Source organism: Lepus europaeus, chromosome 6 (assembly GCF_033115175.1).
Source record: "Lepus europaeus isolate LE1 chromosome 6, mLepTim1.pri, whole genome shotgun sequence".
Classification (NCBI taxonomy): Eukaryota; Metazoa; Chordata; class Mammalia; order Lagomorpha; family Leporidae; genus Lepus; species Lepus europaeus.
Genome location: NC_084832.1, coordinates 63,669,499 through 63,694,597, shown reverse-complemented (window position 1 = coordinate 63,694,597; position 25,099 = coordinate 63,669,499). Strand labels below are relative to the sequence as shown.

General features: G+C 42.9%; 1 protein-coding gene across 1 annotated transcript; it reads left to right on the top strand.

The window, feature by feature from the left end:
• Nucleotides 1–25: 25 nt before the first annotated feature.
• Nucleotides 26–22,427, top strand: SPRYD7 (SPRY domain containing 7). The gene is made up of 5 exons (XM_062194236.1): nt 26–171; nt 4,421–4,537; nt 7,857–8,023; nt 13,164–13,266; nt 19,391–22,427. Exons 1-5 carry the CDS (start codon nt 66–68, stop codon nt 19,486–19,488), a joined length of 591 nt encoding a protein of 196 aa, XP_062050220.1. The 5' UTR covers nt 26–65; the 3' UTR covers nt 19,489–22,427.
• Nucleotides 22,428–25,099: the final 2,672 nt, after the last annotated feature.

Sequence of the window (25,099 nt, the reverse complement as noted above, 5' to 3'; positions counted from 1 at the left end):
GAGCGGAGCGCAGGGGGGCGGTGTCGCCGCGGTGTAGGGGCGGCGGCGGCGGCGGGCTCTGCGCGATGGCTTCCTCGGTGTGGTGCTGCCTGCGGTGCTGCAGAGACGGCGGGACCGGCCACATCCCTCTGAAGGAGATGCCGGCCGTGCAGCTGGACACGCAGCACATGGGTAAGGGCCTCCCCTGCGCAGACCCAACGGCCCGCGGGGGCAGGGCGCGGCGGGCCGGGGGCAGTGCGGGGTCCGCGGTCCAGCCGCTGTCCTCCCCGCGGCCGCCCGGCGACCCGGCCGCTCAGCCCTCGACACCGCTGCGTCTCGAGGGTCCCGCCGACGCCGCGCCTGCCCCGCGCCTGTCATCGGAGGGGGTGTGTTGACCTCCCCGCTGGCCGGGGGTCTTCGGAGCCGCCCCTCCGGCGGCGCCAGGTGCCCCCGGCCGGGGCAGCGCTCTCCTGTCGCGCTCCCATCGGAAGCTGCACTTTTTCAGAAAGCTTGCTCCTTCTGCGCTGACGCTCGCTGGTTTCGCTTTAGCCCCATCGTTTATAGGCTGCAGTTTGTCTTATTGGAAATAATTTCCTTTTTCCCTCCTAAAGCCAAAATGGGGCAGGTTGCGGACACGCGAAGTGGCTCCTCGGTTCAGAACGTGTCGTTTCCACTCAAGCCTCCCATGGCCCGGCTTCTCCTTAGTCACGGTCAGAGGTGCTGTAATTTCATCGCCATGGCCTCATCCCAGCAGGTCAGGCTATTGCAAAATAAAACAGCGCTTTTACTCCTTTGTATCTATGGCTTTTTTTCCCTTTCATTTCCAAATGGCCGCGTAACTTCTCTAAAGTTCTTCCAATCCCCTCCTGAGCCTGTTCTCCACGGTACTGTGGTACTGTATCTATTCTTGACTTTAACCGCGTCCTTCCATGTTCCTGGAATATGATTCTAGGAGCGATTTTCCAATCTAATTATTTCACTTAGAGCCCTATCCCTTTTGTGGAATGCTTTGTTTGAAATATACTTCTCCACTTTTGATTTTTCCCACATCATTGTCTGAAAGTGCATTGAAAGGACACACAGGTCTTAATGTTTATAGCAGTGACCGCTTCTATCCATATTCTTTAAAATTCTGGAAATATTCTGCCTATTTCATTTTTATATTTTTATAGCGCATATTAAATGTGATCTTTATACCATCTTGCCTGTGGCTTCCATCCTGAGATTTTCCAAATGTAGTGCATAAGTAATCTTTATTTCTTACCTGTCATCATTTAGAGATAGCTGATGTTCATATTCTACAGTGTCCCTCAGAAAACATTTCCATTTCATTTGTCCCTTCACAGAACTGATACTTACGCAGCATCTGCAGGGTGGCAGGCGTCGTTTGAGTGCTGAGAAAACAGTCAATGACAAGTTCCTTGCGCTTATGATCAGCTTTAGCTCTTCTCCCCATCACTACTGCCAGACTCTTGAATTACTGCAATCTGCTCCTCAGAGCATCTCGCTTCTCTGGCCTTGGTCTTCTCCAGGAAGAACTTGTCACCTGGACTCATTCCATCTGCTTACCTTTTCCCAAAGCTGCCCAGCGACTTTCACCTATAAATTGGATAGAGTAATGGCACCCTCCCCATTGGTTTTCATCTACATGTTTTTTATTAACCTTTCTTCTGGTAAATTCAGATCCTCCAGTCACAGAGAGACTTGATTTGAGAACCTAAATAAAAAGAGAGGAAAGAGTTGTTGCATTAGGAGAAGAGTACACTTCAAGCATGAATTCATGTTAAGTAGACAATATGAGAAGCACATAGAGCAGCATGTATGAAGGTACTTCAAAAATTCATGAAAAATGGAATTAAAACATAACTTACTTTCATGCAAAAGAATTTAGAAAGCACGTATATGAGTGGTCTTCAAAAAGTTCACGAACAGACTGGAGTTGTGGCACAGCATGTTAAGCCACTGTCTGCAGCCCTGGCATCCCATAGGGTACTGGTTCGAGTCCCAGCTGCTCCACTTCTGATCTAGCTCCCTGTTAATGTGGATGGGAAAGCAGCAGAGGATAGCCCAAGTGCTTGGGCTCCTGCACCCACAGGGGAGACCTGGAAGAAGCTCCTGGCTCCTGGCTTTGGCCTGGCCCAGCACTGGCCATTGCAGCCATTTAGGAAGTGAGTCAGTGGATCTCTCTCTCCCTCTCTCCTTCTCTGTCTCTCCCTCCCTATAATTCTGACTTATAAATAAAGCTTTTTCTAAAAAGTGCATGAAAATGTGTATTATGAAAAGACTAGCATGTATTTCAAAATTTTTCCACCAAACTTCTTTTAATTCCATTTTCCATGAACTTTGTGAAGTAAGCTGGTATTTGAATATGTGAAAGGATATATTAGGTAACCTAAAGAATATGAATGCTTTTTAAAATTTATTTATTGGGGCCAGTGTTGTGGTTTATCAGGTTAAACCACAGTGCCAACATCTCATATCAGATTACCGGTTCCAGTCACAGCTGCTCTGCTTCTGACCCAGCTTCCTATTGATGCCTGGGGAAGGCAACAGAAGATGGCTCAAATGTTGGAGCCCCTGCCACCCATATGGGAGACCTGGATGGAGTTCCTGAACCCTGGCTTTGGCTTGTCCCAGTCCTTGCTGTTGCAGCCATTTGGGGAGTGAACTGGCAGATGGAATATTTCTTTCTCACTCTGTTTCTCTCTTTGACACTCTGCCTTTCAAATAAATGAGTAAATCTTTATTTTTTTTTTTTATTTATTTGAGGGACAAGTAGAGTGAGCTCCATCAAAGGCCCACATTGAGCAGAACTGTACTTACTCTTTAGCAGTGTTCATATGCTGCTCTGGCTATACTTAAATCAGCCTTGACTTTCTAAGCAATATCAGTGATTAATAAAACTGCAAACTACAGAGATCCAATAAAGTAGCTTTGAAATAAAGAGAAATGGAATAAGCTTAAATGATTACCTAATGATTCACAAACATCTAGAATGTTCCCTAAATGTAGTCATCTTTATAGAAAATCACAGTACCTCAGAGAATATTTTGGAAGGACCATCATAGTGGTGCAAGACATTAAACCACAGTTTACAATACCAGCATCCAATAGCGGAGTGCTGGTTCAAGTCTTGGGCACTCTGCTTCTGATCCAGCTTCCTGCTAATGGACTTGGAAAGAGCAGAAGATGGCCTGAGTACTTGGGACCCGACCCTGCTGCCCACGTGGGAGTCCTTGGTTGGCTCCCGGGCTCACTTCATTTGGGAAGTGAGCCCATGAATCAAAGATCTCTATCTCTCTGTCTCTTTCTCTCTCTCTGTGTCACTCTGCCTTTCAAATAAATAAGTAAATCTTTTCAAAAAGAATGCTCTGGAGAGAAAGATTGGGCTGATATTGAAGTAAAAGAATAATGGTTGTTTCTGTGGTTCCAACTGAGCAGACTCTCTTGTGTTAAGCGCCTTCTGATACTTCCATTATCACCTTGCAGTGACATCCAAGAGAGTAAATTATCTACTGTATAGGCTTGTTATTAGAAGGTTCTAGTATGTGTGCAGACCACAGAGCATTGCTAGTTAAGGGGGAAATTGTCATTTATTCGTGTGGTTCTTGAAAATGTGTTTCACTTAGGTTGCTTTCAGTTGTAAGTAGTAAAAACTACAAATCAGAATTGTTTACATAATTTATTGATTCATGTAACCAAAATGTACAAAAGCAGCACTGGCATCAGGAAAGACTGTGCTGCCAAGAGCTCGGTTTCTTTGCATTTATTTCTCCTGTTTCTGTTGCTTTTTCTTGAGGGTTGGTTTCCATAATGACCTGCAGCAGCTCCCTACATGGTTAAAGCATATAAAAGTGTTTTAAATATTCAGTATAGAGGCCAGCATTGTAGCATAGTGGGCAAGACTGCAGCTGGCATTCCAGATGGGTGCTAATTCATGTCCTGGCTGCTCAACTTCCAATCCAGCTCTCTGCGAGTGTACCTAGGAGAGCAGCGGAGGATGGCCCAAGTCCTTGGGCCTCTGCACCCATGTGGGAGACCCGGAGGAGGCTCTGGGCTCCTGGATTCCGCCTGGCCGAGCCCCAGCCATTGCAGCTGTTTGGGGAGTGAACCAGCAGATGAATGATCTCTCTCTCCCTCTCTGGCTCTCCCTCTCTCTGTGTAACTTTTCCTTTCAACTAAATAAGTAAAATCTTAAAAAAAAATTTCAGTATGGTTTAGGGGTACTGTAGTTTATTTGAAGCTACTTAAATAAGACTTACAGCTACAATGCCAGGAAAAAGATAAATTACATGTTAAAATAACATCAATATTTCTGTATTTTGAAGTACATATAAGCATCCCTATCTTTGGTAGACAAAGAGTTAGAAGTGAACAAACTAACCCTGTTTGTTGGATATGAAGATATAAAACTTGATGTAATATCTGCATTTTTGTTTAGGAACAGATGTTGTCATTGTAAAAAATGGAAGAAGAATATGTGGAACAGGAGGCTGTTTAGCCAGTGCACCTTTACATCAAAACAAAAGCTACTTTGAGTTCAAAATCCAGTCCACAGGTGAGTATTATGCTATTTTGCTATTAAAGTCCTAATTGTTCTAAATATTAAGGTAATTTTCAATATATAAACAAGATTCAGGAGATAATATAAAAGCACCAAATTCATACTTAGAAGACCTAGATGTTCCATTTACTTTTGTATGATCCTAGTTAAACAGTTTTCTCATCTATAAGTGAGAATTACAGGAGCTGCCCTTTCCTCTTTGTTGGAGCTCTGAGTATGAAAGTGTTTGAAAAACAGGCACTATTAATGGATGTAGATGTACCATTGTATTTGGCATTTAAAAATGTAGGCTCTTGCTGTTTTATCTTACTATAAAATCAATCTTTTGAACCTTTTAATTCTTATTAAGGTACTTTGATGCAATGTTTTCTGCAGCAGTCATCAGATTTAGAAGTCTGAAGTCTGTACTTTTTAAAACGTATGAAGTTTCTGGATTTGTATAGCAGTTTTACGTGCTTTTTCTAAGTTGTGGCAGTATTGAATATGGGACCCTTATATATGTAGAGTGTGTGTGTGTAGGCTGTGTTATACAGAAACCTCTACCAAAATATTACATATTATGGCTACAAAATAGGGAAACTAGATTGGAGTAAGTAAATCCTGCTATTATTTGAGTGGTCTTGAATGATAGAAAATATATCTCTAGAGCTTCTTTTCTAAATTAGTTTCAGATACTGGATTTCTTAAACATATGAAACAAATGTGAATCCATCCTCTCCTTTCCATTAAAAGTCAGCTCATGCTTATTGTGAAAACAGGTTACCTATCCCACCCTTCTGGGTGGTTTTTTATCAGGAGCAGGCCAGACAGGATGGAGAATTGTAAATCAGGTCTTTAGCTGGGTTTTGTTGGGTTTTGTCCCCGCCTGGTAACTGAATGCCTATCTGGTTGTCAATTTTTTTTCCCTTCAAAATTATACTTTTTTAAAAAATTTTTTTCAAGATTTATTTATTTTATTTGAAAGCCAGAGTTACAGAGAGGCAGAGACAGAGAGAGAAGCCTTCCATCTGCTGGCTCACTCCCCAGATGGCCGCAATGGCTGGAGCTGGGCAGATCTGAAACCAGGAGCCAGGAGCTTCTTCCGGGTCTCCCACGAGGGATCAGGGGCCCGAGGACTTGGGTCATCCTCCACTGCTTTCCCAGGCCATAGCAGAGAGCTGGATCAGAAATGGAGAGCCAGAACTTGAACTGGCGCCCATATGGGATGCCAGCACAGCAGGCGGCAGCTTTACCTGCTACACCACAACGCCGGCCCCTTGAAATTGTACTCTTAAAAACCCTGGTGCTACAAGGTTCTTTGGGTTTTTTTTCTCTCTTGGAAGCCCCCCTCCATGTCATTCTGGCTGGAGTTCTTTGACTCTAATAAATCTTTTTAAATCTCAAAAAATAAAAATAAATAAAAGTCAGTTCACTAGCTGCAAAGTGTGTCTGGTTACTGTAATCTTCTCACATACATCATACTTATTTTTCAAGAGAAGCAGATCTTTTCTTGAGCCTTAAATCAAATACAAATTTTTATGTGGATTTTCTGTAAAGGATACTATCCTCAATGGTATCCCTAAAGTAAATGGATTGCTGGAGTTTCTAGCACTCATCCTGCAGTGAAACTTGAGGTAATTATGCGCAGTTCCATAAGAGTAAGGAGGCTGTAGAACCCTGTCTACAAATTGCTGTTGTGAAAGTAGTCTCCTCCCCTCCTGTCACTCTGACCGCTCTCCTGCTGTATGGTTGAGCTGTGTAGGAGGCCACCGCAGTGAAGTCTAAGCACACAGCGTTAATGATCCAGAAAAATGAATACATTGACAACATAGTCTTCAAACTTTCTTCTGTTTATAGAATTTCTCCTCATTTTGATAAAAGCTGAGAAGGAAGCAATTTGAGGTAACATCAAGAACTCTGTATATTCTGTTTAGCTGGTGAGAAGGAAAGCCACCTGCTTCAAAATCAGCCTAGACCAAATGGTTTTAAACTGAGCAATTTAAGATACTGAGTAAGAATACCATCTTGGGGCTAGCATCGTGGCGTAGTGGGTAAAACCACCACCTGCATTCCATATGGTCACCATTTCAAGTCCCGGCTGCTCCACTTCCAATCAAGGTCCCTGCTAATGCGCCTGGCAAAACAGCAGAAGATGGCCCAAGTGCTAGGGCCCCTGCCACCCATGTGAGAGACCAGGAAGAAGCTCCTGGCTCCTGGCTCCTGGCTTCTGACTGGCCCAGGTTTGGCCATTTGGGGAATGAACAGCAGATAGATGATCCCTCCTTCTTTCTGTAACTCTGCCTTTCAAATAAATAAATCTTTAAAAAAAGAGAGTGAGAAAGAAGATGATCTTACACTTTGTTAAGCATCTCCCCTCCATGACGTTGCTCACGGCGTATATCATCTGTCACTTGTTGTAGACGGAAAAACTGACGGTTTGCCATTTGCCAGAGGTAGAGCTTGAAGGTAGGTCATTGACATGGAATATATTCTTTAATGAATAATGATGAGAATAGCTAGATTTTTTTTTTTTTAATGTTTACTGTATGCTTTGCTCAACACTCTACCCCACCCTCCTTTTTGCATACTTAGGCAAGTGCTCACAGTGTTCCAAATGCTTGCTTGGATTATCTCATTGTATCTTTTCATAACTCTGTGAGGCGTGTGCCTTAGAATCCACAGTTCTCCGGTGAGGAAAGCAGGTTAAGTAACCTGCCCAAGCCAGCGCGCGGCTCAACAGGCTAATCCTCCGCCTTGCGGCCCCGGCACACCAGGTTCTAGTCCCGGTCGGGGCACCGGATTCTGTCCCAGTTGCCCCTCTTCCAGGCCAGCTCTCTGCTGCAGCCAGGGAGTGCAGTGGAGGATGGCCCAAGTGCTTGGGCCCTGCACCCCATGGGAGACCAGGAGAAGCACCTGGCTCCTGGCTTTGGATCAGCAAGGTGTGCCGGCCGCGGCGGCCATTGGAGGGTGAACCAACGGCAAAAAGGAAGACCTTTCTCTCTGTCTCTCACTGTCCACTCTGCCTGTCAAAAAAAAAAAAAAAGAAAGAAAGAAAGAAAAAGTAACCTGCCCAAGATGATGAGGCTTCGTCAGGATTTAACTCTGGGCAGTACAGCTCCAGGATGACGCAGCTCTCTTATCTGTCTTCTGTGCTGGAAACAGTCAGGCACAGTTTGCAAACTACTTTCAGATTTTTTTTTTTAAACACAACAGAAAACAGTTTAGTGATAGCATGTCATGCCTGTGAAAAATAGTTTGCACTCCCTTTAAAAATAACTCCATTTATATGTACACTCTTTAGATTTTGTGTGCATTTAAACTATGATGTTTTTAGGAATCTGGGGTATTGGTGTTGCAACTCAGAAAGTTAACTTGAATCAGATCCCTCTGGGCCGGGACGTGCACAGCCTGGTGATGAGAAACGATGGAGCCCTGTACCACAACAATGAAGAGAAGAACAGGCTACCGGCAAACAGCCTCCCGCAGGAAGGGGACGTGGTGGTGAGTGTCCTGGAGGAACCGCTTTCCCCCATCAGTTATTAAATTAGCTGCTTGCGGCGTGTGCACTTTTGCCCGGGACTGTCTGGTTTGAATTCCAAAGCACTGGCATTGTGATACTGACTCCAGGTTCTTTGGCTCCCTTACAATGAAAATTGACAGGAGGCCAACGTGCAACCCAGATAAGGTTTATCGGAGGCTTATGCTTGAGCACAAGGGAGACAGCATGGCGGGAAGAGGTTCCCCCGCCTGACTCAATGCTGAGAGTTGGGCAGGGCATTTTCTTGGGTGGGAAGGCGTGGTACTCAGCACAGGGCACTTCCGTCTGCTCCCAGCCGTGTGTTCTCGATTTGCACCTGGCCTGGTGTTCTGTGCAGCAGCTGTCTGTTTTGTGCATACCTCATGCATGTATGGCTCACCCCAGGAATGTCACATATTGGTGGCATTGGGCTACTGCAAGCATGCACACGGGCAGTTGCGGGGACTTGGGGGGGGGGGGGTTCTTTAGTGGTTTGAGTGTTAAGAGTATATATACGTCTTGCTCTGGTGGGTTTGGAGCTGCATGGAGTGACCTGCAGTTGGAGGTGGATATATGTCTAGTGGGATGAGCTTGATTTTATGAGTCCTGTTTCTATCCAGTCTCATGTGTATCTAATGAGGTAGCAGACAGTACCAGAAGTAGAGGCTGCTGCCTTGCCCAGTTGCTCTCCGTTTTAGAACTGCCAGTCAGGAAAACCAGTGTGAGCCGCAGCAGAATTCTGGGCTGGCCACTGAGGAGCATTTCCTGCCTCACTCACATCACTGCTGTGACCCGAGTGTTACAAGTTCGCTGACCCTTGTATCAAAAAGCCTTGGAGGTTTTTGAGGCTGGCAGTCTCTTAGAGAAAACATCCACATTTTTTACTGAATTGTTATCAAAGGTCTGTCACAAAATTACAGCATTTTATCAGAAGTTTCATTCCAAAACTTCATCTAACTAAACTTCCTCTACTTTTAGAACTCTTGAAACAACTGGACTCAAAATCCTAAGGCTTGATTGTAGGAAAGCTTGCTGTTGTTTTTTGGGAAACCAGAGTAAGAGTTATGTGTTATTTAAAAGTTCTCAGGGCTGGCGTTGTGGCGTAGCAGGTAAAGCTGCTGCCTGCAACACTGACATCCCATATGGGTGCTAGTTTGAGTCCTTGCTGCTCCACTTCTGATCCAGCTCCCTGCTAATGGCCTGGGAAAAGCAGTGGAGGATGGCTCAAGTGCTTGGACCCCTGCTACCTTTGTGCGAGACCTGCAGGAAGCTCCTGGCTCCTGCCTTCAGCCTGGTGCAGGCCTGGTCATTGCAGCCATCTGGAGAGTGAATCAGCAGTTGAAAGATATTCTCTCTCTCTTTCTCTCTCTTTCTCCCTCTCTCCCCCTCCTCCCTGTCTCTCCCCTTCCCTGTCTCTCCCTCTCTCTGTAACTCTTTGAAATAGATAAATAAATCTTTTTAAAAAAATGATTTCTCTATCATTATTCCTGATGGAATAGATTTAACTCTGTACCAAAGCCACCCTGTTGAAAATGTAACCCAAAGATCTCTTTGTGTCTTCCCAAACTCTTTCTCACATACTGTGTTATCCAGGGAAACCCTAACCACAGATGAGGCTGTTAGCTATTGATAGAGAACAGGGTCCCAAAGTCTCTGTTAGCCTAAGTGCCCTTGTGCACAGAACTGTGGCTCTGGCAGCAAATGGAAAGGAGTCTGTGAGTAAACAGGGGGACCTTCTAATAATGAAATGGCAGAGGCAAGGGGAATCCAGGTTACTAAGTTAAAGAAAGGCACAGTGTTTTAGGAAAAAGGTGTGGAAATTAGAATCCTTAATTATGGTCAGTCTTTTCTGCAGTTTAAAAAATATTAAGAATAGTTTCTAATCATTGAAAGCATGTCCCCCCTCAGTTGACTAAAGAGAAAAAAAGGAGACTAAGGGCAGAAGCCATTTGTAGAATCTGCTTTTCCCTGTTCTTTTTTAGTGGTTCATTCTGTATTTGCAGGTCATCCCCAGATGTCCATAATACAGAACATCCTTTGGAAAGAGAATCTTGAAGTCAAGTTGATGTTGTCAACCTATTTACACTGAAAAATGAAATTCAAACATAGGAAGAGATAATAGTAGCAAATGGTTTTCTGTGGATATACTGAGTTTCTGTGTATTATTCTTGCCTTCCTATCATCTCATTCATTGAGATGCCTCATTATAAACTGGCAGATTTTTCCTCTGTCAGCATTGTTAAACTAGTCTTTGAGTTTTCATGCCCATTCTGATAAGAGGAGAACTAAAAAGTATGAAATATATGCAGAGGCGAAAAAAAGTAAGACATTACCATATTAATTTTTATCGTCCTAGTTCAAACACTTGAGCACAGATTTTGCCACACTACTGACAGTGGCAGGGGAAAAGCAGACTGGGTTAGAAGACAGGAAAACCATTCTCATGTGTTGTTTGGTGTCATGTGGCAGAATCCAGCCCATTTTCCAGGGCACAGGAAAGTACAGATTAGGTTAGAAAACACTTGCTGTCAGTGCTGACAGGGATGGAGGAGGTTCTCACATCCTCCCTCGCTTCTTCTCTCTGGTGTTGGGATTTAGCAGTCAGGGCCTAAAGCTCGCTTGCAGCGGGTTCTGCTGCCCCCAGGTGGTGAGACCTGCTGGTCTGGCCTGCCAGAGTTCCTGCAGTCCCATAGAGTCTCGCACTTTTCTTTTTATATAATTACCTTTTGTTTTTTAAATAGAAATGTCTCTTCATGAAAAAAGCTAATCCCATGCATTAGTTAGCTTTATTATATTTCAGTACATAAGCTAAAATGAAGCAAAAGCAATCTGTGTACTATTTATCTTTCTCAATATTCCTCAATATTAATAAATAATATTGGTTATTACTATTAACAAAGCACTGTGTGCTCTAACCCTGGCTTGCTAAGGTCTGAGGAGACTGTGTGTATAGCACTCACCAGACTGACTTCTCTGGGCCTTTGCTGTCCTGCAGAAGGAGGGAGTGGAGTCCAGATGATCTAGGAGATCTTTCTGCCCCCAGAAAGCTTTTAAGTTGATGTAATTTATCCACAGTCAGAACCTCTGAGGTCATTGTAGTCATTACATCCTGGTTAGTGATAGTTGCACTTATTGAACGATCTCTACTGTCTATCCTTAACCTTTTTATTTTTTTTTTTTAAGATTTATTTATTTTTTTTGAAAGGTAGAGTTAGAGAGAGATAGATCTTCCATCCACTGGTTCACTCCCCATGTGGGCACAACAGCTGGGTCTGGGCCATGCTGAAGCCAGGAGGCTGGAACTCTATCCAGAGCTCCAATATATGTGGCAAGGGCCCAGATACTTTCCCAGGCACATGAGCAGGGAGCTGGATCAGAAGTGGAGCAGCTACATGGGATGCTGGCATGTCAGGTGTGCCACAGCACAGGGAGCTTCTGCCGTATACTCTGAATGCTGCAACACAAAGAACTCATTTTGTCATCAGTAACTACTGTATGAAGTTTTAAAGAGAGGTAGTATGTCACAGTGATTAAGAGCAAGTATTCTGGAACCATGCTGCAGGGGTTTAAATCTCAGCTTTACCATTTCTAGCTGTGAAACCTTAGTTAAATCATTAGCCTCTCCGTACCTCAGCTGCCTCATCTGTAAAATGGGAATAATAATACCTATCTTGGGAAGATAAAGTGAGGAAATACATATGAAGTGCCTATAGTAGTGCTTGGTACATAATACAGGCTAAGTGTTTTTCTACATTCTAATTATTATTTTTTTAAAGATTTATTTATTTATTTGAAAGAGTTACAGAGAGGCAGAAAGAGAGAGTCAGAGAGAGAGATCTTCCATCCACTGGTTCACTCCCCAGATGGCTACAAAGGCCAGAGCTGGGCCAGTCTGAAGCCAGGAGCCAGGAGCTTCTTTCGGGTCACGCATGCAGGTGCAGGAGCCCAAGGACTTGGGCCATCTTCTGTTGCTTTCCCAGGCCATAGCAGAGAGCTGGATCGGAAATGGAGCAGCAGGGACTCAAACTGACGCCCGTATGGGATGCCAGCACTGCAGGCAGGGGCTTTATCCACTACACCACAGTGCCAGCCCCTCTAATTATTATTAATTGTGATATTTTAATCATAAATTTAAAAAGTAATATTTTCTATTCCATTGTATTTTTTTAATCTTTGAGCTATTGTTTTTCTGTTTCTTTATATTGACACAGGTGACCAATTATATTCAGTTCTAAGTACAGCATTTACCTTGATTATAAAGAGATACAAAAAACATGTGATTTCTTGTGGGAAATTTGTTTTATAAAGATGTTCTTCACAATGTGAAAACAAAAGTAGCAAGCTTTAGCAGTGAAAACTTTGTTTTCTCCTCTTATGATCAACTGTTTATAGAGGAAAGCAGTGCTGTGTGTATGAGTTTAAAAGATCTGTTTATGATATGTAGTGCCTCTAACATCTTAATATTCAACATATAAAATCCAGATTATCCAAACATAGTATTACAATTTAAACCATTGTCTTTGTTTTAATGCAGACTCTTAAAATTTTATCTGACTTTTTCCTCCTACATAATCACTACAGATTTTTTTAAGGCAGTTCAGGTAGACTTCACCAAATTATAAACCCTTAATAAAATCTGTTAGGGGGTCAGCACTGTGGCGTAGCGAGTAAAGCCACTGCCTGCAGTGCCGGCATCCCATATGGGCGTTGGTTCGAGTCCTGGCTGCTCCACTTCTGATCCAGCTCTCTACTATGTCCTGGAGAAGCAGCAGAGGAAGGTCCAAGTGCTTGGACCCCTGCACCACCACCACCACCACCACGCCCCCACCCCCACCCCTGAGACCTGGAAGAAGCTCCTGGCTTCTGGCTTTGGATTGGCCCAGCTCTGCCCATTGTGGCCATTTGGGGAATGAACCAGTGGATGGAAGATCGCTGTCTCTCTGCCACTGCCTTTCTGTAACTATGTCTTTCAAATAAATTAATTAATTAAATAAAGAAATCTATTAGGACATTAGGCTCAGCGTTTTTCAGTTGCATATTTCCCAATCATTGTCTTCTGACTGCTCATGTTTTTATTGAACATTTATATTTTTATCTTGTTCAGTTTTTTTCTTTCCTTCATAGGGTATTACATATGACCATGTAGAGTTGAATGTATATTTGAATGGAAAAAACATGCATTGTCCAGCATCAGGTATACGAGGAACAGTGTATCCGGTTGTTTATGGTAAGCTAAAATATTTGTTATATTATTAGGTATATGTTAACTTTTGTTTGACATTTGTATCAGTTTTATAACTAACACAAGTCTGGAAAAGTTGTTAATAAGGTCCTTTTTATATGGCATTACTCAGTAGTGTATTACAATCCTCCTTTGCAGGATTCAGAATGGTTTTTATTCCCCACATATTAAAAAAAGGTTGCTAACTTAATTTTAAGAAGAACGACTATTTTGATAAATTAAGCCAACATTTTTTCTTGATCCCAGAATTCAAACCATATTTATAAATGTATAGTTCAGCTACTGTTTAGTTGAAATGGGCTTGTTGAGCTAGCCTGGACAATGTTACCCTTTTTATTGTTTTCTGTAGCAGAGATATTTTCAATTTATGTATCAAACAATTCAGTTCACTTTTAAATTATAATCCATTTTTAAGTTGAAGTTATATGTTTAGCGATTTCTCTACAGTTGTACATAAAATGTTTTTACTGTAAAATGAATTAATGTTTAAAATACTGCTTTATGCTGTAATAAAGGTAATAGTACTTTAAAAATAAAGGTTGCTAAATACAGTGATTATACTTAAACATGCAATAGCCCTATCCCCTTTTTCGTCCTGTAGTCTTTTATTCTAGAAAATTACAAAAAGCTTTATTGAATTTACAAATCTTGGCCGGCGCCGAGGCTCACTTGGCTAATCCTCTGCCTGCGGCGCCGGCACCCCAGGTTCTAGTCCTGGTTGGGGCACCGGATTCTATCCCGGTTGCTCCTCTTCCAGTCCAGCTCTCTGCTGTGGCCCGGGAGTGCAGTGGAGGATGGTCCAAGTGCTTGGGCCCTGCACCCGCATGGGAGACCAGGAGGAAGCACCTGGCTCCTGGCTTCGGATTGGCACGGCACACCGGCCGTAGCGGCCATTTGGGGGGTGAACCAATGGAAGGAAGACCTTTCTCTCTGTCTAAATCTGCCTGTCAAAAAAATAAATAAAATAAAATGAATTTACAAATCTGTTTTTGTTCAGTTATTAGGAAAGATTAAAGAGCAAGAAATTTATTTGCAAAGACTATTTGGAAACTAGGGATGGGAATATTATATGTAGATTGAACATTAGTTACCTTTATAAACTAACATGAATGTTAGTGCTCTTGTGAGAGAAATTATGATTTACAGTGGTTCATATTAATTGTCCTGCTTATGATAGCTGTATAAGTACTCACATTTTTGTGTGTGTCCCTCCAAAAGTTGTATTGCTAAAGAGATGATTCTATGCCACTTAATTAATTTGTATTATAGAGAATTTCAAAGGTATACTGAAGAGAAAGCCATTCAGGTTTCCTCTCCCAGCGTTCCTCCTGATCTTCACCTCCCTCCCTGTATTACTGTTAGGAAGTTGCCACCCACTATATCATTTTATTTCTGAAATTTTTATGCATATCTCAAAAAAACAAAGTCCTTCTCATTAAAAAAAATAGATAAACAAGCCCAATGCCTTTATCACTCTCTCCTGCTTCAGTTTTTATGTTACCAACTTTTAATCAATGCATGAATCATGCTTCTGTATATGGTTTTAGTGAGTCTTCATTTCCTCATTTAGTTGCTTTATAAAAACATAGAGTTGTGTCGTAGTAAAAACTAGTTTTTAATTTTTTTGTCATGACTATAAACGTACCCATTAGTGATGACAGATTGGGATGTCAGTAAAGGACACAACAATAAGTATAAATATTCAACAAAATGATCATAACCAAAACTTGTGATTTACTTTTCATTTAAGGTTTTCACTAGGCTTCCTTTCTTCCAAACTACCTTTCAGTTATTTTTTTTGCCTTTTGTACCTTTGAATGTAAAGTATATTTAAAACTCAGTTTAGATTAATGTTCTTGCATATTGGATAAGCCTAAAACTATTTTTTTAGTTTACTTAAATGAATATAAATGTAGCTTGGTATTTGAGGTGGCTTCTGTCAAATGAAATATCTGTAGAATGACTGAATTATACGAGTATAACAAATAACATTAATCTAAATTGCTTCTTTTCTTGGACATTATTTTTAATGTAGGAAAGGATGGGTAATAAATTATAGATTAGTATAATATGTTTCATAAATTGAAATTCATAAATCAGTCCAATTAAACCAAATATTTTCATAGGCTGATACTATCAAAAATAAAAATAGATGCCTTACCCTTTGTTCTCCATCCTATCCATAATTCTAGATCAGTCTGGTCATTCATTTTTGTCTGCTCTTAAACTCAACCAGTGGAGAGAAAAAACCTGCACAACACTGGAGAAGTATCACAGTAACCTTCTGACTTCAAGCCGTAATCTAAGCTCTCAATAGTTTTTGGAAATTCTTCTGCATCTCTGTGCATTCCAGACCTTCACTGTGCTTCTTGAATTTCCTGCTTACTCTCCACAAATGCCCTTGCCTTCTACTTTATTTAAAAAACAAAAAAAACAGACTATCAATAGTGAATTCCACTTCCTCTCTCCCTTCCCTTCTGAGGCATTTTCGGATTGACTGCAGTCTTGCCTTCTTTCCACCCATTCAAAGCACTCTGCAGTCTAGAACTCATTTTTATTTTTTTGATTAAATTTTTAAAGATTTATTTATATTGAAAGTCACAGTTACAGAGAGAAAGAGATCTTCCATCTGCTGGGCCAGGCCAAAGCCAGGAGCCTGGAGCTTCATCCAGGTCTCCAAGGTGGGTAGCAGGAGCTCAGATACTTGGAGCATCTTGTGCCGCTTTTCCCAGGCCATCAGCAGGGACATGAACCGGTGCCCATATGGGACGCTGGCATCACAGGCAGTGGCTTTATCTGTTTGACTGCAGCACCGGCCCCTGTGATCTAGATTTCAAACCTCCCAACTCTACGGGCTCACTGTGCCAGTTATTCCATCTATATGTCATGTCATCAGTTTTGTCTTCAACACTTATAAACATCCTGAATCTCTCCCATCCCAGAAGCCCTCCCTTGAACTGGTAGCCCTGTATTTACCCTTCTCTGCATGGCCATGTCTTGTAGAATAGCCTATACCCACTGCCTTTATTATCTCTGTGTGTTCGCAAACCCAGTCTGGTTGCCATTACCACCACTGCGTTGAAACTACCCTTGTTGGGGCCAGCGCTGTGGCGCAGCGGGTTAAAGCCCCAGCCTGAAGTGCCAGCATCCCATATGGCCACAGTTCTAGTCTCGGCTGCTCTTCTTCTGATCCAGCTCTCTGCTATGGCCTGGGAAAGCAGTACACGATGGCCCAAGTGCTTGGGCCCCTGCATCCATGTGGGAGACCCGGAAGAAGCTCCTGGCTTCGGATCGGCGCAGCTTCAGCCATTGCGGCCATCTGGGGAGTGAACCAGCGGATGGAAGACCTCTCTCTCTGTCTCTACCTCTCTCCATAACTCTGTCTTGCAAGTAAATAAAATAAATCTTTGGCCGGCGCCGTGGCTCACTAGGCTAATCCTCCGCCTTGTGGCGCCGGCACACCGGGTTCTAGTCCCGGTCAGGGCACCGATCCTGTCCCGGTTGCCCCTCTTCCAGGCCAGCTGTCTGCTGTGGCCAGGGAGTGCAGTGGAGGATGGCCCAAGTGCTTGGGCCCTGCACCCGCATGGGAGACCAGGATAAGCACCTGGCTCCTGCCATCGGATCAGCACGGTGCGCCGGCCACAGTGCGCTACCGCGGTGGCCATTGGAGGGTGAACCAACGGCAAAGGAAGACCTTTCTCTCTGTCTCTCTCTCACTGTCCACTCTGCCTGTCAAAAATAAAAAAAATAAATAAAAATAAAAATAAAAAATCTTTAAAAAAAGAAACTACCCCGTTAAAATCACTGGTGACTCCGTAAATCTCAGATCCACTGCAGAATGGTTATTCCTGCATTTGTTAGCAATATAGAATAAACAGTACTGTGCATTAAACATATGTGGGCAGCTTGACAGATAGCTGTGAAGTGAACAGGCACGTCATTACCTCTTAGGTCAGGAGACAACATGTTCAGTAGCCCAGACGCAGTCCTCAGCAGGACATGTTCACTGTTTGCCCGTTAGTGACTTGCTTTGCCTCATGGTGGTATTTGCTTTGTTTTGCCATCACTGTGGTGAAGATAAAAAACATACTCATCCCCATAAAATTTCCTTTTGCCCCTTATAATCTTTGGTGCTTACTCCTCTAACCCAGCTCCAGCCAGGCAACCACTGATCTGCCTTCTGTCACTTCATAGCTTGAGCTTGCATTTTCTATAGTGTTATATAAATAGACTCAAAAGTGCATACCTAAAAACATTTTTGGGGTGTGGCTTCTTTTTTTTTTTTTTTAAGATTTATTCTAGTCCCGGTCGGGGCCCCGGATTCTGTCCCATTTGCACCTCTTCCAGTCCAGCTCTCTGCTGTGGCCAAGGAGCGCAGTGGAAGATGGCCCAAGTGCTTGGACCCTGCACCCACATGGGAGACCAGGAGAAGCACCTGGCTCCTGGCTTCGGATCAGCGCGGTGTGCCACCGCAGCGCGCCGGCCGTGGCGGCCATTGGAGGGTGAACCAATGGTAAAGGAAGACCTTTCTCTCTGTCTCTCTCTCTCACTGTCCACTCTGCCTGTCAGAAGAAAAAAAAAAAGATTTATTTATTTATTTGAAAGAGTTACATAGAGGAGAGGCAGAGAGAGAGAGGTCTTCCATCCGCTGGTTCACTCCCCAATTGGCCGCAACAGCCGGAGCTACTCCAATCCAAAGCCAGGAGCCAGGAGCTTCTTCTGGGTCTCTGACATGGGTTCAGGGACCCAAGCACTTGGGTCATCGTCCACTGCTTCCCCAGGCCATAGGAGAGAACTTGATTGGAAGTGGAGCAGCTGGGTCTCAAACTGGTGCCCACATGGGATCCTGGCACTTCAGGCCAGGGTGTTAACCCACTGCGCCACAGCACTGGCCCCTGGGGTGTGGCTTCTTTCACTTAGTATTATTATTTAAGACTTATCTGTGTTATAACATGTGTCAATAATTCACTCATTTTTATTCCTGCTGAGTATTGTTCATTATGTGGTTACATTACAATTTGTCCTTTTACCAGTTGGTGTGTTTCCAGTTTGGGCCATTATAAATAAGGTGCTAGTACCTTCATTTCTCCTGAGTAAATACTGATGAAAAACATGAATCAGGGCTGCAGTTTAGTTCACAATAGCGTACCAATGTCAGTTGCCTGGTTTGCACCCTGTACTGTTCTTGTATATGATGTTACCCCTGGGCAAGTTGGACAGAGGGTACCTTGGGCTCCTTGCAGAATTTTTGGAGTTTCTTGTGATGCAATAAATTTTTCAAAATAAAATATTTTTAAAGTAATACACATGTATTTTATAAAATTGAGAAAATATAGATAGGCAAATCAGAATAAACTAAAATACCCGTATTCACAGGGATGAGGAACGTCTCGCCCATGGACTGTATGAGGCCCACGAAATCATTTGGTCTGCCCCTGCCAAGGCAGCTGCAGGCAGGACTCAGAATTCAGTACATCTACAGAAAGCTAATTTTAAAAAAAAATATTTATTTGTTATTTATCTGAGAGGCAGAGTTACAGAGAGAGGGAGACAAAAAGAGAGGTCTTCCATTTGCTGGTTCACTCCCCAAATGGCCACAATGGCTGGAGCTGAGCTGATCAGGAGCCAGGAGCTTCTTCCAGGTCTCCCATACTGATGCAGAGGCCCAAACACTTGGGCCATCTTCTACTGCCTTCCCAGGCCATGACAGAGATCAGAATGGGTGCCCTAATGGGATGCTGGTGCTGCAGGTGGAGGCTTAACCTATGGGGCCACAGCACTAGCCCCTAGGCTAATAATAAATTGATCATGTTGTATGGCTCATGAATGATGTTAGAAATATCCAAATGGCTCCTGGCAGAAAAAGGTTTCCCTACCCCTGGCCTGGAGATAATTATTAATATTCTGATATATATATCCCTCCCCAATGTCTTGGATAGATTTTGGTTTTTGCTATGGCTATTTTAGGTAACCTGGACAGCCAGATGTGTTTATCCTTTTTTCCTATGAATATTATGATACTATGAAAATAGTTTATTTTATAATTATGTGTTCACTTAAGTAAAGGTATATGTTGCTAATTTGTTTTCTTTCTTTTTCTATCATCTAGTTGATGACAGTGCAATTTTGGATTGCCAGTTCAGTGAATTTTACCATACTCCACCACCTGGTTTTGAAAAAATATTATTTGAACAGCAAATCTTCTGAATGTATTTGTCTTTGAAACTCATATTTCTGCACTGTTAAAAGTGTTTACCATTTAATAAAGCTTTACCTTACCTATAGATAAAAATATATTCTTAAAAATATGCTTGTTAGTGTTGTCTAAGGAACCAATGTATTCAGTGTTCCACCCAGAAGTTGTGATTTAAAATACTTATGTTTTGTGATGTGAAAATCAGCATTTGGGACAGTTTATTTAATTCTTATTTAAATAAATATAACTATGGGTTTGATTAACAGTATTACATGGTAATATGTATATAGATATTTAAAAGGGACTTTTTCTTACAGAAAATATGTTTTGATAGAGGTATAAAATTGGGTGGAATTTTTTTGTCATTCTAAAGTTTAGAACTCCATTAACTATTTTGAGTCTGCAGTCTAATAATTTTGTGTCTCAGTATTCGTTTTTTACATACAAAAGTATGACAAAGTGAAATTTATATTATTGGCAACTTCGGTTTTGTCAATCTGTTTACTGCACACAGTACAACTTTTCCCAAGACTTCAACTTCTTGTGTTGCTGTGTAATGCCGTTGCTTTTGGTTGGCTTTGTAAGAGAAGATAAACTAGTATTGTCAGAACATTTTGATGAAGACCGTCCCGCTGTATTGCTTCCATGCCAGAGTGAGTGGTTAGTTATCAATGTAATGTACACTGGCAGACATTCAAAATAGTATGATGCTTTAAACTTCAATGAGATTAGCCTTTTAAGGACTTTTATCTAAATGCATATTTTCTGTAAGTAATAATGAAAATAACAGTCAAAGACTATCAGTAATATATTAAACACGTTCTTGTTTTGTGAACATACTGTCACTTTACTCCACCCTTGACTGTATCAGAATTCAGAGATAAGTGGTTCCTCTCCAGGACTCGGAGCCTTTGCCTGTGTCCAGGAAGAATCCCAGTCCTTTAGTCAATACCCTGCTGACCTGAACTTTCACTGTGCACGTCTTTAGGTACAGTTTCTCTTCAAAAGAGCATGCCAAGGAGCGTTCTTGCTGCTTTTATGCACACGAAGCAGTACTGTATGTTGTGCTAGCAAACCATGGGTGGTGCAGTTGGAAGGAGATCTGAATTGTGGTCTCGCTGCCGAGTCCTCAGGTGAATTCTGCAGTCTTTCTGAGCCCCTTGCTCCCCACTTACATACACAGGGATGATCCCAGGTATGGCCTTGATTCTCTAAGTGTTCAATAATGTATGTAAAACACGCTGATCCTCACAGACACTGAATAAATGCTGTTTTCCTCTGCTCTGAAGGAGTGGTTTTCATAGTGTGCCTCACTTCAGCACTGCTGCCCATCACCTGGGGGCTGGTTAGAAAGGGACACTGTCAGGCCCTACGCCAGCCCCACGGCATCAGAAACGGCCAGGGAGAGGCAGGAGTCTCTGAAGACACCCTTCAGCTGGATGTGGTCTACACTGCAGGCCGAGAAGCTCTGCGCAGGAGACTTCTTGGAGAAATATCACCTACCATAAATGTTCTAAGGATGTAAGATGGGCTATTTTGACTCATGGGCTAGATCCTGCACAGTGCTTATTTGTTGTTTATTTGGTAGACAAAAATGTGACCAAGTGCTTTAAAAAACAAAGATGTACTAGGATAACATTTATCTTATAAATAGCAAATTTTACCTCAAGATACATAGAACTCAATTAGCTATATATTATTTATGCATTTTCCCCTGTCATAGTCACTTTAATTCATAAAAAACATGCTTGCTTGGGAAAACAAATTAAAGTGACCACTGTTTGCTGTTTTTATGTTACCTACCTCTTAGTCATTTTTTCAAAAGGCAACCTTTTTAAAATTCATCGTATTCTTTTCTGCTTCTAATCCTACAAAAGAGGCATGTTACAAAGATGATATGAGCTTGTGTTCCATGGCAACAGTTTGGTGAAGTCTAGATGTGTTTGTAATCTGTGTCTGTCGAATTCCTCTTAAGAAGGTTACATTGCACTGATCTTTCTTCTAAAACCGGTAACTTCAGTCTGATGAGAAAAGCACCAAATTCCAGCAGAGAGGCATCCTACAAGATCCTTGACCTTGCTCCTCAAAACCGTCAAGGTCCTCAGGACCGAAGAAAGCCCGAGAAACTGCCGCACCCCCGAGGAAGGTATCCTGGAAGGAACCTGGAACAGCAGAAAGACCTTAGGGAAAAGTAAAGACACCTGAATAAACCATGTATTTATTTATTTAAGAATGTATTAATATATTTATTCATTCATGGTAACAAATATACCATACTAGTATAAGATGTTAATAACAGGAGAAACTGAGAGAGATTATGAGAACTCTGTACCGGCTTAATTTTTCTGTAAATCCAAACTGTTATAAGCAATAAAGTCTATTTTTTTAATGTACTGAGCTAGGAAAAATTTTAAAATAAAACCTTTCCCTAGGGTGATAGGATGGTATTAGTATAGTATATACCCATACTTTCAATATTTAATGACAGCTAAATATATTTGTGGACAGGATAAAAAACTTTCTTGCATTTTAACATACAAAAACCTGCATTTGTTAGTGCCTGAAGAGTCACTGCCAACTGTTTTGATTCTGTATATTGCAAAAATCTATTTGTCCCCACCAGTACAGCTTTTTACACTCAGACTGAAAATTAACTAGTGATTTATTTTCTGTTATTAATTCAGTGATTTAAATGTTGTAAGGACTATGCAGTTCTAGATATGTAAAACCAAATATTATGAATAATCATTTTACATATTTAAAAATCAGAGAAAGAAAATTTGGCTTTTAACTGCCTTTGCCTATCAGTTAGAATTGGAATGTGTTTTCAAACTATATATTGGATTACAAACTATTATGAGTTAATTTAATAATGATATCAATTACAATTTGAATTAAGGCTTTTTAAGTAATTAATAAAAACAGAATATGCATGATACTTTTGCTCACATCTCTGTTCACTTTATGCTTACTTGTTAGGGTTAAGCCTACGTACAGGCCAGAAGCACAGTTGGAAACGGTAGTGAAATCTTGGGCGTGGTAAAATACATTAAATCAATAATTGGTTTTAGATAATATAAAGATGAACTTTCTGTATTTTTTTTTTAATTTTATTTATTAGAGTTACAGATAGAGGGAGAGACAGAGTGAAATGTCTTCCATCCACTGGTTCACTCCCCAAATAGCTGCAGAGGCCGGAGCTGGACCAGTCTGAAACCAGGAGCCAGGAGCTTCTTCCGGGTCTCCCACACAGGGTGCAGGGGCCCAAGGAATTGGGCCATCTTGTACTGCTTTCCCAGGCCATAGCAGAGAGCTGGATCAAAAGTGGAGCAGCTGGGACTCAAACCAGCGCCCATATGGGATGCTGGCACTGCAGGAGGCAGCTTTACCCACTACACCACAGCGCCGGCCCCAATAGTGTGAAAATGATGAAACTAGTGGGGAAGCATCTATAATCCAAACTGTGGAATTTTCTTCTACATAGATAGAACCAAGCATAGTACTGTACTCATAGATGGAATATAGTCAACCATTGGCGTTGTTCATGCAGCCTGGCAGGGAATACCGTTGGGAGCTGGCAGGGCTGTTCACTGGAATCATAATAGTGGAGTCAGGTAACTGCTGTTCTTTCCTTTACTGAGTAAGACGTGAGATTCCCCTTCAACTTGCTCTCTTAAAATAACTGGGACAATGGGGCTGGCACTGTGGGGCAGGAGCTTAACGCCTTGGCCTGAAGTGCCAGCATCCTGTATGGGCGCCAGTTCAAGACCCGGCTGCTCCACTTCCAATCCAGATCTGTGCTATGGCCTGGGGAAGCAGTGGGTCCCCGCACCTGCATGAGAGACCTGGAAGAAGCTCCTGGCTCCTGGCTTCGGATCAGCGCAGCTCTAGCTGTTGCAGCCAACTGGGGAGTGAACCAGCGGATGGAAGACCTCTCTCTCTCTCTCTCTGTAACTCTTGACTTTCAAATAAATAAAAAAAATCTTTAAATAAAAAAGATTTTGTTTGAGAGAGTTACAGATAGAGAGAGGGGGAGACAAAGAGAAAGGCCTTTCATTTGCTGGTCCATCCCCAATGGCCACAATGGCCGGAGCTGAGCTGATCAGGAGCCAAGAGCTTCTGGATCTCCCATGCAGGTACAGGGGTCCAAGCACTTGGGCCATTCTCTACGAATTTCCCAAGCCATAGCAGAGAACTGGATCAGAAGAGGAGCAGCTGGGACTAGAACCAGCGCCCGTATGGGATACCAGCACTTCAGGCTGGAGCTTTAATCCATTGCGCCACAGCACTGGCCCTACAATTAACTTTCAAAACCATGTCTTCCTACACCTGCTCTGGAGGCAGAAATCTCTCCTCTCCTCTCCTCTCCTCCCCTCCCCTCCCCTTCCCTCCTTCTGTGTGAGAACTCTAGTTTACCCTATTGGGCTAGCTCCCCATTCCATAATTAGCGTATTTTTTTTTAAAGATTTATTTATTTGAAAGGCAGAGTTAGAGAAAGGCAGAGGCAGAGAGATGGGGGGAGAGAGAGAGAGAGATCATCCGCTGGTTCACTCCCCAAACAGCCACAATGGCTAGAGCTTGGCTATTCCAAGGCCAGGAACCAGGAGCTTCTTCCAGGTCTCCCAAGCAGGCGCAGGGGCCCAAGGACTTGGGCCGTCTTCTACTGCTTTTCCCCTCTCTCCCCTCCCCTCCCCCTCTCTCCCCTCCCCTCCCCTCCCCCTCCCTCCCTCTCCCTCCTCCTCCTCCCCTCCCCCTCCCCCCTCCTCCTCCCTCTCCAACTCTGCCTTTCAAATAAATAAAATAAATACTTTAAAAAAGGAAGTATGTCTTCAGGCTTTTCACAAGGAAACAGAAATCCTTAAGAAAATTTCCCTTTATCAGTACTGCTTTCATTTCCCTCACTGAATATAAGATTTGGTGGATACAAACAAGATGATCACTGTACTAGTCCAGTTTTCATTGATATAAAAAAAAAAAAATAGCTGTGGGGCTGGCACTGTGGCGTAGGCGGGTAAAGCCGCCGCCTGCAGCGCCAGCATCCCATGTGGGCATCAGTTTGAGACCCGGCTGCTCCACTTCTGATCCAGCTCTCTACTATGGCCTGGGAAAGCAGTAGAAGGTGGCCCAAGTGCTTGGGCCCCTGCACCCAGGAGGGAGACCTGGAGGAGGCTCCTGGCTCCTGGCTTTGGATCAGTGCAGCTCCAGCCGTTGTAGCCAACTGGGGAGTGAACTAGTGGATGGAAGACCTCTCTCTCTCTCTCTCTCTCTCTCTCTGCCTCTCCTTCTCTCTGTGTAACTCTGACTTTCAAATAAATAAATCTTAAAAAAAAATAGCTGTGCTTAGTAATGTATAAAGAAAACAGATTTATTTAGCTCACAGGCTTAGTGGCTGAAAGTCCACACAGCACAGCGCCAGCTTGTGTAAGCCGCCCACCCCCCATGACCCCAGCACATTGTGGCGGATGGTATCATGGAGGGAGTGTGTGCAAGACAGCGATCCTGTGTCAGGACTGGGAGGCAGTTTGACTCCTTTTGTAACCGCTTCCTCTCGTGAGATGTGAACAGAGTGCCATGAACACGACTCAGTCCTTTCAGGCCGGGAACCCGATGGCCTCTCAGCAG

Bases quoted from the DNA above. Each gene is read 5' to 3' on its own strand.
- SPRYD7 (XM_062194236.1), top strand. From the start codon at position 66: ATGGCTTCCTCGGTGTGGTGCTGCCTGCGGTGCTGCAGAGACGGCGGG. The intron at 4,538-7,856 runs GTGAGTATTATG...TGATGTTTTTAG, and splicing joins GTTCAAAATCCAGTCCACAG to GAATCTGGGGTATTGGTGTT. The intron at 13,267-19,390 runs GTAAGCTAAAAT...TCTATCATCTAG, and splicing joins AGTGTATCCGGTTGTTTATG to TTGATGACAGTGCAATTTTG.